Genomic DNA, 13,127 nt, shown 5'->3' with positions numbered 1-13,127 from the left:
GAAAATCCGCGAAAACATCCTTTGCGTGGCGGAAGTATCCATTTGGTAGGGGAAGTAACTCTTGTCGATCACGATGTCACAAGCCACTAGGTAAGAGCTCAACTCGCTTCAAAGCAGATAGACTTGTCCCATGGCTCTACCAAATACTACTAGTCGTACCGCTTTTCACACCCATTTTCACAAGAGTTTCAATGGTCATATAATACATTTTCAGGACAAAAGTTGTGATGGGGACCCTTGGGCCCCACCCCTGGATCGGCCAATGTCATGCACCCATGAGCAATCCTTTGTAGAGGTAAGTCGAGATGAGAAATATATATTTGAGAAATTATCGTTTACACTATCAATTATTTCCTTAGAATCTCGAGCATGTCTACAAAGCCTGTTAAAATTATGATTTGGAGTATTTTGAGAACTCGTATATATCTGCCGAAATTCGCTGTCCATTACATGTATATTTAGATGTCACATTTCAATACATATTTAACATATATGAATCTTTTGGATTAAGGCGTAAGTAAACATTTGTATTAAACAACTCTAGAAACAAAAAAATCAAGCTCCAATTTTGTGAAAACATATGCTCTTTTTTCAACCATTTGTTTTCTTATTGTTTTTACTTGTATATCAATGGAGACAACTTAAAGGTCTAAATGAAGCATTTCATTTTACAGGAACTTATATAATATTAAATAACCTATTTTTAAGGCAGTCCGTGTGACTGAATCGTCTTACATTGATAAGTTACTGTGTACTCAACACATGCTTCGTTTTTCACGTGTTCCTTATCGCGAGTAGTTGAGCAGCATAAGTGTAAAGATTATTAATAAAATGACAGACTGTTTTGCTCGGGATCTTTAATTCGCTTGCTTGGTTAGGTGTTTATCACCGCAGTCAGCAACAGTCCAGATTTATGGCAGCGGTCTGTATATAATCGTATCTGGATCCGACAATCCAGTGATCAAAAGCATGAGCATTGATACGATACGATGACATGTGTAAACCCAGTCACCCGATCTCGTTAGTCGCCTTTTACGACAAGCATGCGTTTCTGAAGATTAATGCTGGTCCGGATCTCCACGGAATCGGGATATTTGAGGAACTGGCTGTTAGCACAGTCTAGAGAGTCTGCATAGATGGGTCTATTGCGCTTTCGGATATAGAGAAAACAACTGAACCTTTCAAAATGAAACTGACAAGGTCTTATACGCCACAAATTGTTTCTTGTATGTCAATTTGTGCTGTGGGCCATGCAGAGAGGTTCATTTTTGAAGATGTTGTGTTCTCTCGCTCTAATGATACATTTTCACATGTATGGATAAACAATCGAGAGGTTGGATACTATCGTGCCCTATACATTTTTGAAAGAACGTTTTGCCAAATGGGAACACTAATAATAGACTCCGTCCACATTTTGAGCTTGTACTGTATGTAGGCTTTCAAACTACTCTATCAATGATAGCCCAGCTACTGATGAAGTGGCTCGTCCATAACGCCGAAGACCCGGGTTTGATTCCGCACACGTACATGTAAAGTGGTATGTACCGTCGTGAATGTCTCATGAAACAGGCCTGCAGTCTCGGAATTTCATGGAGGGTGGAGTGTAGTTGTTGATGGTTGTGTAGTAGAGGGTTCGGGGAGTAATTGTAAGTCCATATTAACAGAGACTAGATAGTATTATATAGTCTCGAAAATTATTCAGTATTGGGAGGGTGGGGTGGGGTTGCTTTGGGTTGCTAAAATCCTCAGCAGAAATTTACTGTATATGTAAATTTTTGCGCTGACAAGTTTAAAGATGATATTTGCATGACGATCGACATGGCATTTGTTCTACAAATAAATGTATAGAATATTACCTGAATGAGACATGATTAGATTAATTTCATGAGCATCTCCTGTGAATTGTTTTCGAGAATTTTCTGTTAGACCTAATCTAATGATATTTAGTTCATTCACATGCACTTTATAAACGAACGCCAGCGAGAATGGTAGATTACTAGTACACTATTAGCGTCATATGCATTGCATCAGGCTTAGCCATATAATAAATTCTATGTTATGGGGCCTATGTATCACCCACTCTTTGAGAAGTCTTAGCTTTACATGATATACAAATGTGTATTTACACCAGCAGTTTTATTTTGTCACTGTTCGTGTGAATCTTTGGTATTACATGTTTATACTATGCGTTCTCTTTGTATGCATGTGTGTGCACATGTGTGACAGTTGTATCTTGTCAAAAAACAAGCATCATTTCTTATGGTGTTTCAAGGGCAAGGATTTCCCTGGACCCTTGCCCCCACCCGTAATAGGGATTCAGCAATAAAATATCAAAATAAAAAATGGAAAAAATGATCAATTACAATGGTGGAAGTTAGCGTTATTTTAGTAAGAGTTCATGTTTAGCGGCTACGTTTTCTAAATCATGCAGTCAGCTCAAATGCTGTGGTAGCAAAGAAATGATAAACTGACGGCACACCAAATATTGGTTTTACCAGGCGATATCACAGATTTAAAATGGCAACCTTGGTTCAATTATTGACACACTGAAATCAGACTAACATCCAGCTTCAGTTCCTCTTTGAAACGGACTTAACTCAGACTACAGGTTCTTATCTACACGGCCGAGTTCCACAAAGAGTTTAGCGCTTGGACTTCCCCTAGCCTTTGTTAACATATCCTTGGTTTACCCAGGTGTTAAAACACATTTGTGCAGAGGGTCCCATCACGCAAGCCTAAGGGTATTTTGTGGAGCCTTAGGTGTCCTCAAATAAATCAGGGTTGGAGGGGTATCGCAGTGGTTAAAGCGTTCGTCACGCCCAAAACCGGGTTCGATTCCCGACGTGGATACAATGAATGAAGACATTTCTTTTGTCCCCGCTTAATATTGCAAACTAGACTCGCTCATTCACTAATCCACCCACCCACACACGCGCGCGCGCACGAACACACACACACACGCACACATACGTCCACTCACTCACCCATTCACAAAACATTGCTCCTGTAAAACACCCATGTATCAATCATTCCGAGATTGCTGCTCCTGTAAGAAAGATAGACTTACGCTTCGTCCCTGAATATATATAATTTTGATAGAAACAGATTAACCCATTGAAATTGAAAATGAGCCATGTGAGTTGGGAGATTCACGAACGTGGGGGGAATCTTGACTTGTTTTATTTAGGGCTTTAGCATTGCAGGTACTAGGGAGGGCTCGGCAGTAGGAAAAATAATGTGGTTCAAGGACTGTGAGGGAGACTGATAAAAAAGCTACGAAACGTGATGTGTGCTGAGAACCCGCACTGCAGTACGGTGACCCTACTTATTATAGTGCTTGGGACAAGGCATACAGAAGTGCCATGAGTGAGTGCTCGAGTGAATCAGCCGCCATAACATCACATGAGTTGTGGTCGTGTTGTATGTTTCCGGGAACATCACCTTTACATTTTACAACGATCTCGGGTCTGGTCGAAAGAGCCACACTAACTCAAACGTTTTGGGGTCAGTGTGTTCCCGTCAGAGTATGTATATACAACGCTCTCAACCATATACACGTGAGTCTTACTTCCCATCTCTATAGACCAACATATGTTACTATTAATTTCTACAACAACTACAGTCATTGTGTATCTTTCATTATGAAATGCTTATGTCATGTAGGAAACATATTCTAGGAATTCTTATCTGGGCAACCTAACTGCGTGATTTATAGGTCAAGTAAGTAAAATGCATATTCTCTTTAGCACATTCTATATGCTGTTCTCGGTACGACGTGGATTCCCTTCTTGTAACCATGGAGACAGTGTACGAAATGAGACCCGTCCCACTGTATGGCAGGCCGTTTTCACATTTATTAAGGAATTACGACCGCCCGAGACGGGATAGAGTTTTGACGGACGGTGTACATTTAAAGCTTAAAGACCTGATGAAGGAGTAAGCATTAACTCCGAAACGTTGTGTTCTCTCATAAAGAAGTTGATATCCATAAAAATCTTCATTCTTATTTAAAGCTATAGTCAGCCCGACAGTCTAGTGCAAAATGTCGATGCTCCATACATCTGAGTGAATTCTTGGTGTCTGGACTGGTTAAATCCATTTGGGACTGGTAACATTTGAAGTCACCAGCCCAAATGTCTGACTGGGTTTGGGGCTTATTTCATACACTGTGTCACTCAGTGTTGGCACATGGCAGACACCAGTGAGGAAGGCCCGGTGTGTGTGCGTGCGTGCATGCGTGCGTAAGTATCACACAATGCTCCATCAGCTGTAGTGCAATTTAGCGTTCAACTAAAAAACATATCAACCCAGTATAAAGTCATGGGTTAGTCAGTATGGCTTTCCGCCGTTTTGTCGTTGGTACTGTGCGTTTAGTATTTCATTTTATTGATGTGGTTTTACTTGGGGCTTCCAAAACGCAACAAAAAATATTGATAACACCATCAGACTTCAGTTAACCAAAAACGTATATCATTTTAGGGTTACGAGATTGTTTCCAGTTTTGATAACAAATGCGTTTTAATGCGTGTGGGTATGTATTGGACAGTGTGTCCCGGGTGACTGAGATAGCTCTCCCCTGTGTAGACTTTTGCCACTTCACTAGGCAGAAAGTAACCGATGATCGTCAGCTAGAATCCTGATTCACTCATATTTTGTATGTACGTTTGTCAGCTCCTTGCCCTCGCTTGTAGATTTCACCACGGCATGGTGTGAGAGAGAGTTTAGTTCTACGCCGCTCTCAGCAATGTTCCAGCTAAATGTGTTTACTGTTGATAAATAATCGAGTCCGCACCAGATAATCCCGTAATCAACAACACGAACATCGATCTTTCATGCAACTGGGATAAGATGACGCGTGTCAACCAAGTCAGAGAGAGCCTGACCACCAGATCCTGATAGTCGCCTAGTCCTTATGGGCTACTGCAGATCAATTCTAACCCGGATCTTTACGGGTTGCACAGTTCGTGGTAAACGTCTGAGACCCACATTGTATTACAGGCTTTTCCCTCACGTTAAATGAACTCTGATATATTTTTAAATATGGCCTATTATATACGATATATTTTTAAGCATGGACAGGAAATTGACGGTGTCCTCTCACTTAGACAGATTCTGCCAAAACTGAGAGGGATTTGGCTGAGTGATGTTAGTGATCACACTTAGTCCAGATGAACCATTGTTTGTTTCAACAAAATGCTCAATTACTGCGATTCGTGAAATTTGTATTTAAGTGACATGCACATGCATTGATATGGTAAGTCTGAATATATGCAAACATTTAGGCTTCAGGTTTCAAAAGGACGCAAACTGCTTTCACGTGATCTTTTTGGCTAGATTCTGGCGAAGCATAGAGACCATACAGAGATTATATTCCTCGGCTAAATGAGAGTGAACCGAACTTACTGTTTGAAACCCATACCTATATTTATTACGCACTCACATTCGGACACTCTATTTGGATTCCGTCTTCAGTGTTTCCACTGTATATATCTGTTACTGAATATTAGCGCAATTCACTAGCGCTTGCAAATAATAGAACCAGTTGCGTCATTTGGAGTCCGGTTAACCATACAGAAAATAACTGGTTAAATGCGCGAGAGAGAACCGTTATGAACAGACTTACAGGACTGATAAAATTGTTCATCGCAGATAGGAGGATCCTACTGAGAGGTAAAATGACACATTTAAGTATGGCTCTAATTGACGAAATTATGTGTTTTCCTTATATATAGAGAACGGGGCATTGCTGTCAAAAGTGTAGATAAGGGACGAAAGGGTATCTCCCAGGTAGCTCACTGGCTTCGGGTTGGCTTTTGATTACTTCCTTGATAAATAGTGTCATGGGTTGTCAGATTCTTACTTTTATAAACACATAATTTCAAAACATCGCACTTATTTAAACTAATGACAAAGCTCTCTTTTATTTTCTAAACGCGAGCCGTACTGTATCTCTTTCAAGAAACCAACTCCGACTGAGTCACGCAACACGTTGATACCAGTTTCACCACTCGTTATAGCCCGGATAAGTATAGTGCTGTCCGAAGACGCTTGATGTCGTACGACGTACTGAATGAACTGAAAGATTATTTTCGGGAGAGGAAGTAACGTATATCGACTTTATGTTTTTCGTGTTAGTGCCATATGTCCCGAAAACCTTTCAGCAAAGGCAGATTGTCAATGACTTCTTGGACACGCCCAAGACGGCTTTGCGTTGATGATTCTGTCACTGCTACAACTGACCTGTTGCTTGACGGGCATGTAGTCAAAAGGCGAAGGGACACACATCATCACTTGACACATCACCATACACATTCCAGTGCAGTCGTTCTACTGACATGGCGGGCCACAGATTCTTGAGCACACGTTATGAAGTGCAGCAAGGCTTAGTTCCCCATCCCCAACATACTTTGATCACTATGGTCACTTGTTACGAATTGGTGGCTTATGTAATGTTGACATTTTGAGTCATGAGACCAATCACAACATTGTAATTGACACCCATGACTGTTTAGACCTCATGTAATCAATACAGAAACAGTGGCCTACCTTTAGAATACAGCACCACAAACTTTGAATACATGTCATTATACTCTTTCATGTAATGGTAGGTGATTAGGGTTACGTTTAGGTTAACGTAACCCTATCATCGTCATGAGAAGTTGTGGTACTGTATTCTAAAGGTGCTCCAAAACAGTTGTATGGTTGACTAATAATATTCACAGCATAAACATGTAACCGCTGCTGTAAGTGTATTTGAATTACTGACTATTTGTAATCATTACACAAACAGTTGTATATTGTAAACACTTAACCAATTAAGATTTTTTAAATAAACAACACTGAGAAACTGATATGTTTAGGATGTTTAGGATTACTATTTCTAAATGCTTGGACCTTTTGACTTAAGCCTATGGCTTTTTGGACTTTACTTTGGCCCTATTGATTTTTGTCAATTATTGCCCTGTGGTCTGCTTTTTTTTCATAAGTCACATCCCATATAAAACAATACCTTAATGATTTCTGTTTAGATTTTATTTCTCAGGATGTAATTTATCACAGGGTGACTCACTCCATCATTTGAGACACTATAGATAATTTTATCCCTATTATATTATAAAATATTTTATTGGATGTCATATAAATGCAAAGTGATATTCCAATGTATGGGACTAAAATGATTTTTGGCTTAGTTTAATGTTTTATGGCTTTCCTTATGGCTTTCAGCTCATAAACTTTACAAACACACGGCCATATGTTTCTTACTGCTTTTTGCATGAAATGAATATTCCCTTTATGAAATATTTGATTATGACATATTGTAATATGAATATATTTTTTGTGATTTAACAGCATGACATGAAAGTAATAATTATGATCAGGTTTACACTCGTCCTCTGGATTAATTTCGTGCAAAACACTTCTCAGACTGGAACTAAATTACTGTTGGATTCTGGTTCTCTCATAGCATTTATCTAAACTTTTTTTTCATAAATACTGAATTGAAATAAAGTCTTAAAAATTTGTCAGTAATTGGAGCACCATCACCTGAGTTCCATTGTGTATATTATTTTGTGTTACTCATGATGTTGCAGAATAGTGTCACAGAAACTGCTTTAGAATTTTCAGCGATACTTAGCTTGAATATTTTTTGTGGCATATACTAGCATGGAACTATGGCCAAAAGATCACTCTTACTTTCCTTAGCTGAAAGCTAAAGATTTCAAGACATATAAACATCACTAAATGAGATCATTTTAAGGGGAGGGGATCATGAATAAAATGACACAGTTCTACTTTTTCAGGTAGTTCCTTTTAATTTTGGGCATTCTCAATTATAGGTCTTTTATTGTATCATTACAGTGGAAGCTGTTAAAACCGGCAGCTGTTCTTTTCAGCAAGTTGTCAACACCAGTACAAATTCTCAGCCCCATTCATGTCCTGTGGGTTCTGGATCTTGGCATGAAATAAGCCCCCGTCTGAATGTGTGTTTTTAGAATAATTAGTGCTGTCTAATCTGGTGCATGGTTAGAAGTCGGTCACCACACTTTGAAGCTACAAAGACAGTTTAATCTTAGTTCAGGATGGGTATACTTGTAAGTGTCTGCGGTAATTGAGAAAACCATGTGATACAACAACATATGTAAGAGAGACAAAACTGGTTCATTTCCATCTGTGGCTAACCGTGTAGGCTGTACAATCCTGATTATTTCTTTTGTCCCATTGAGTGCTGGTTTACACAACATCCACTGTATATAGGTATGTAGGCTGTAGTCGATCGACTATTTAGTCTGTAGTCAATCCCATGTGCATACTCAAAGTGCTTTGATTTTTTTTCCTCAATAACTCGGTCTCAGTCTCCAAAGCACATCATATTTTTCTTTCTCAACTCCCTTTCAATCATAGATCTCATGCAACCGTCAGACGCACCAAGCTAATGTGACTTTCCTGTAGAGAACGGAAAATGTGTTGCGTTAGCAGTGGATGTTTCAAGCAAATAACCTATTATTAAAGAAAAACAATCCTATCAACAATTTACAAGCCCGTTTTTGGCATTATCCAATAATATATGACAGGAAAGCCTCAGCCTAGTACTTAGTATGCTCATTACTAGATAAATGGGTTTGTGCAATTTTGAAACACGCAGAACTAAGTTAAATCAAATTTAATCATTCTTGCCAACATTGTAATCTAAAAGTTACACAGTACATAATATATATGAAATCTCATGTTTTTTTCATGCTTGCTGTGTATGCAGGAAAATGATGAGAGCGAGGCCAGTGAAGGTGATGTCATGATGTCTACTGCGGTCATCCCAGCAGGAGTAGGAGGTGTCACGAGTCAGAACATCCCAACACAGGACATCCCTCCAGTGGATGTCGACAGACCAGTCATCAACAACAACACCACCACCGTCACAGACAAGTATGTTCCTTTTTTAGTATATAAAAACGTCACAACCAGAATCCTTCTGAAATCATTAATACATTACTGGTCAGGTGTCTGTTTAGTAGAGGTGGTCTGACTTGCCTGCTGGTAATGAGAAGCACTTGTTTGTGACTGGGTTCACTGAATGTCGCAGTTCCAGTGTTCGCGATACTTTCATTTACCATCAGGGCCTACAGGCTTTATAATCTACACACCTTGAAAGAAATCAGCAGGCCCTTTTTTCAAGTCAAACCAACCAAAATAAAATAAACTACACAGTACAGGTTTCACACTGTTCTACAAAATGAATTAGCGTAACCTATTTTAGAGATGTGTATATTTGTTAAAGACATGTGATGACATTCCCATGTGCAAAGGAAGAAAAACTGTAAGTTATCGTAACATGATAGATCATGGATGATTCCTGATCGTTAATCAAGAAACAAGTATGGGAAAGATTACAGTTGAAAAAGAAACAGATAATTTACTGAAGGCCACAAAGGACAGCACGTATACTGAACCACAAAAGAAATGCAAGTTGATTTAAAAATGTCAATATTTATTGGGTTCTTGTTTTCTTTTACAAAAACCAAGTGAAACAAATGTCAATTCCCCAAATTTATTCTTCATGATATGTCCAATATGATGATATTGAAGTTTGCGGCTGTTAAAATTTGAAGTTTGAAGATTGACTGAAATAACAATATCTTAAGTTTCAGTCCACAGTGAACTACAGAAAATGGCTGACATCCATTCACTGACCAAGTTACCTCCAAAATCAAAATTGCCAAATCAGCATAATGCTACCCAAATATAACAATGAGTTGGAGTTCATACCATTTTGTTTGACCTTCTCACCATCCATCCAATCTAGTATGTGAGAGACTCTCACTGCCCAGCTCTCTCACCTATGTGCCTCTCAGTCACCCATGTGCTTCCCAGTCACCCATCCAGTAACCCAACTTGCCTTAGCGTAGGTAACTGAATCACCTCATAAATCTTTCTTCTTCTCCTCTCTCTTCTCTCTCTCTCTCTTCTCTCTCTCTCTCTCTCTCTCTCTCTCTGTGATATTGTCACATAGTCATAACCAAATGTTCTCATTCTTGCTGTAAAACTCCCACATTTTTACATATACATTAACTCACACATTCACAATCTGATACTAATACTGACGATTTGATTTACCATCAATGATTTTACGTCACTGTCATATATGTCAAATCAAAGATTTGTACCGTGACATTGCACCATTGCATGGGTGATAGAGCATTTTCTGCGAAGGCTTCGTCTTTCATAGTAGTGGAGATTTTTCTGGACATATAACCAGGGGATTATTGAGGATGTGAAGACTCTCACTTTGTGGAATCAGCAGCCATGATAGATCAAGTGCAGAGACCTGGTCATCATTTTGTAGTGCTTTCAAAACTTTCCTCTTCAATGATGCCAGCAACTCTAGTTTTTAATCCAAGGTTGACTTGTAACTGCCACTGAGCAGCAAAAGTTGTACAGAAGGCAGTATGGATGGATTTATTCCACCTAACGTGTACAAGAAATAAGTGATTCTTACAAAAAATGTTGTGGTTCTGATTACCTGACTGAGCTTTAAATTCGCATGTCGACCCTATTTTTTTAGCAGTAAGACTAAAACAAGCTTTAAGATAGAATTGTCTTTTCCGGCATTAGTCAACAGTCATTCTGGATGGGGAAGGTTGACATGATGGCCACAAGCTTGATTGAATAAACAAATACACATTGATGAGTTATTACTTTATTCTTTACTTCTCAAACAAAATGAAGAAAAAACCCTAGTTACCTACCCTAGATATTAAAGAGGTATATTCAGAACCACTGCTTTTTTTTATTTGGCCTAATATTTCTGACATGTGGAAGAGACCTAGTTAGGCCTGATGAAAATGTTGAAATAGTTTGGTGTCATCGTTGTGTTTCGAACATTGTTGGAGTGCATCAATGACTATTTTGCACGAGTTAATGTTGATAACATTAGGAAGAGTGATTTTATGGACATTGATTTCTTTGTTATGAGGAACACAACATTTCCTAGGATATCCTTACTCCTTCATCACATGAGATGTGTTATTATTTAGCAAGTTTACAAATGTATCCATTTTATCGCTCATCAGTTGAGTAAGCACTGCAAAACGATTCAAGACAGGCTATTAATTTAACTCACCTTGATCCATAGTCACGTGATCATAAGTAGATGTTTAAACATTACAGTGCCAGGGTTGTTAGAATGGCTGCCTCATAAATATGTAACAATGCTAATTAAGACCTTGGTGTTTCATTTGCCCAGAGACATTAATTAGTAACAATGTGTGTAGTAATTGTAACAACATGTGTATTGTTTTAAGCTCAGCAAGATAATGGAGTCTACTTGACCAAGTATTGTTTATAGTCAATTGTCATGCTTGTGTAGGCTGTTAGGTTATGGGGAGGGGGCAGTACTGTAAGTCAGTTTGTTTATGTTTGTCAAGGACAGATTTGTTTTACTAATACTTCAGATTAATTTCTTTGTTTGTTTAACATTGTCAAGATTGTTAAGACTGGCTACTGTGTAGCAAAGCTAATTATGATATTTTGTAATTAACCTGAGGCACTGATTGATTGCGACAGCTTCTACATTTTGAGTCAAGTAAGATAAGTCAGTGACACTATTTGTTATCGCTGGCCTAAGAGGATTTCAATCAATACACAGACATTCATGTTCATTTAGGTCAGGTTAGACCAGATTTACACATGTTTTTCACATCTGATTTTGTTTGTATGGTTTTAATTCTTTATTAGTTATTGGTATTCAACTTCTAAGCCATAATCAATTTCTCTGAATTTGATTTAAAAAGCATTTTTATTTCATGAAGGACATGTAATATACATTAAACAGAAAATGATCAAACAGGCTGCATCAACCTGTATAAATACTTGTCCTACACATAATCTTATAATGAAAGAGAGTATAAATCCATTTTAGAAATAAAGAAGTCAGTAATATCTCTGAATTTGGATATTGATGAAAAACAGTTGAATAATAAAGAAGAAACATAACTCCTATCCAATTGTTATGACATCATATAAACATGACCAGTGATATATTATGATTTTTAAATTATTTGCTTTTTAAAGATCATTCAGTGATATTGTATGTAATTTCTGAACATTAATCGTGATTGTAAAACAGTTTTGAAGAAGTTGTCAAACTAGTTCCTCATATTAGTTTCTAAATGCCAGTTAAAGGAGGTAAACCTTTGGGCTGGATGGATGAACTTTCTAAATAGTTTTTATCAGTGTTTTTTATATCAATGTGAAATTAACATGACAATACATTACAATATGCCTACTTATGTATGCACCTGTGTTCAACTTCTATGTTGATTTTTTAAACGAAATATTGCCATGTTTTATTTTAACCTGAAAACTAGTTGGGCGTGCATTTACTATAAAGATAATTTAGGTGTGCCTTGAGGCAAATAATTGTGCCCATACCTTTTGATGAAGAAGTCAAATTAAAAAGAACATTACTGTTCATCACTTCCCACATGGGTTTCCGATTTACCCTTTGACTCACAAACATACAAAATGATCATGTTAACCACCAGTGATGACTACACGACCAAGGTTTCTACAAAAGTGGCACAGGTGTAGTGATGTGTATCACATCATCTCTTCAGAAAAAAATGTGTATCATATCATCACTCAGGTGTAGTATATGTGTATCATATCATCACTCAGGTGTAGCAGTGTGTATCATATCATCACTCAGGTGTAGTAGTTTGTATCATATCATCACTCAGATGTAACAGCGTGTATCATATCATTCATCATATCATCACTCAGGTGTAGTAGTGTGTATCATATCATCACTCAGGTGTAACAGTGTGTATCATATCATTCATCATATCATCACTCAGGTGTAACAGTGTATATCATATCATCACTCAGGTGTAGTAGTGTGTATCATATCATCACTCAGGTGTAGTAGTGTGTATCATATCATCACTCAGATGTAACAGCGTGTATCATATCATTCATCATATCATCACTCAGGTGTAGCAGTGTATATCATATCATCACGCAGGTGTAGTAGTGTGTATCATATCATCACTCAGGTGTAGTAGTGTGTATCATATCATCACGCAGGTGTAGTAGTGTGTATCATATCATCACTCAGGTGTAGTAGTGTGTAT

General features: G+C 38.0%; 1 protein-coding gene across 4 annotated transcripts in view; it reads left to right on the top strand.

Annotated features, from left to right (window-relative positions):
* Positions 1-13,127, top strand: part of LOC137265385 (uncharacterized) — a 32,656-nt gene that overhangs the window by 4,732 nt on the left and 14,797 nt on the right. Inside the window, exons 3-4 of one of the 4 annotated variants that reach the window (XM_067800781.1) lie at positions 215-295; positions 8,756-8,922. In XM_067800781.1, the coding sequence (XP_067656882.1) occupies positions 215-295; positions 8,756-8,922 (248 nt within the window). Of the gene's footprint in view, positions 1-125; positions 296-3,391; positions 3,558-5,564; positions 5,671-8,755; positions 8,923-13,127 lie in introns of those variants that run through there. The other 3 variants (XM_067800780.1, XM_067800782.1, XM_067800783.1) reach the window with 3 other exon arrangements.

The sequence above is a fragment of the Haliotis asinina genome, chromosome 15 (assembly GCF_037392515.1).
Source record: "Haliotis asinina isolate JCU_RB_2024 chromosome 15, JCU_Hal_asi_v2, whole genome shotgun sequence".
NCBI classification, from domain to species: Eukaryota; Metazoa; Mollusca; class Gastropoda; order Lepetellida; family Haliotidae; genus Haliotis; species Haliotis asinina.
The sequence above is the reverse complement of the archived record's forward strand: the minus strand, read 5'-3'. Positions and strand labels throughout refer to the sequence as shown.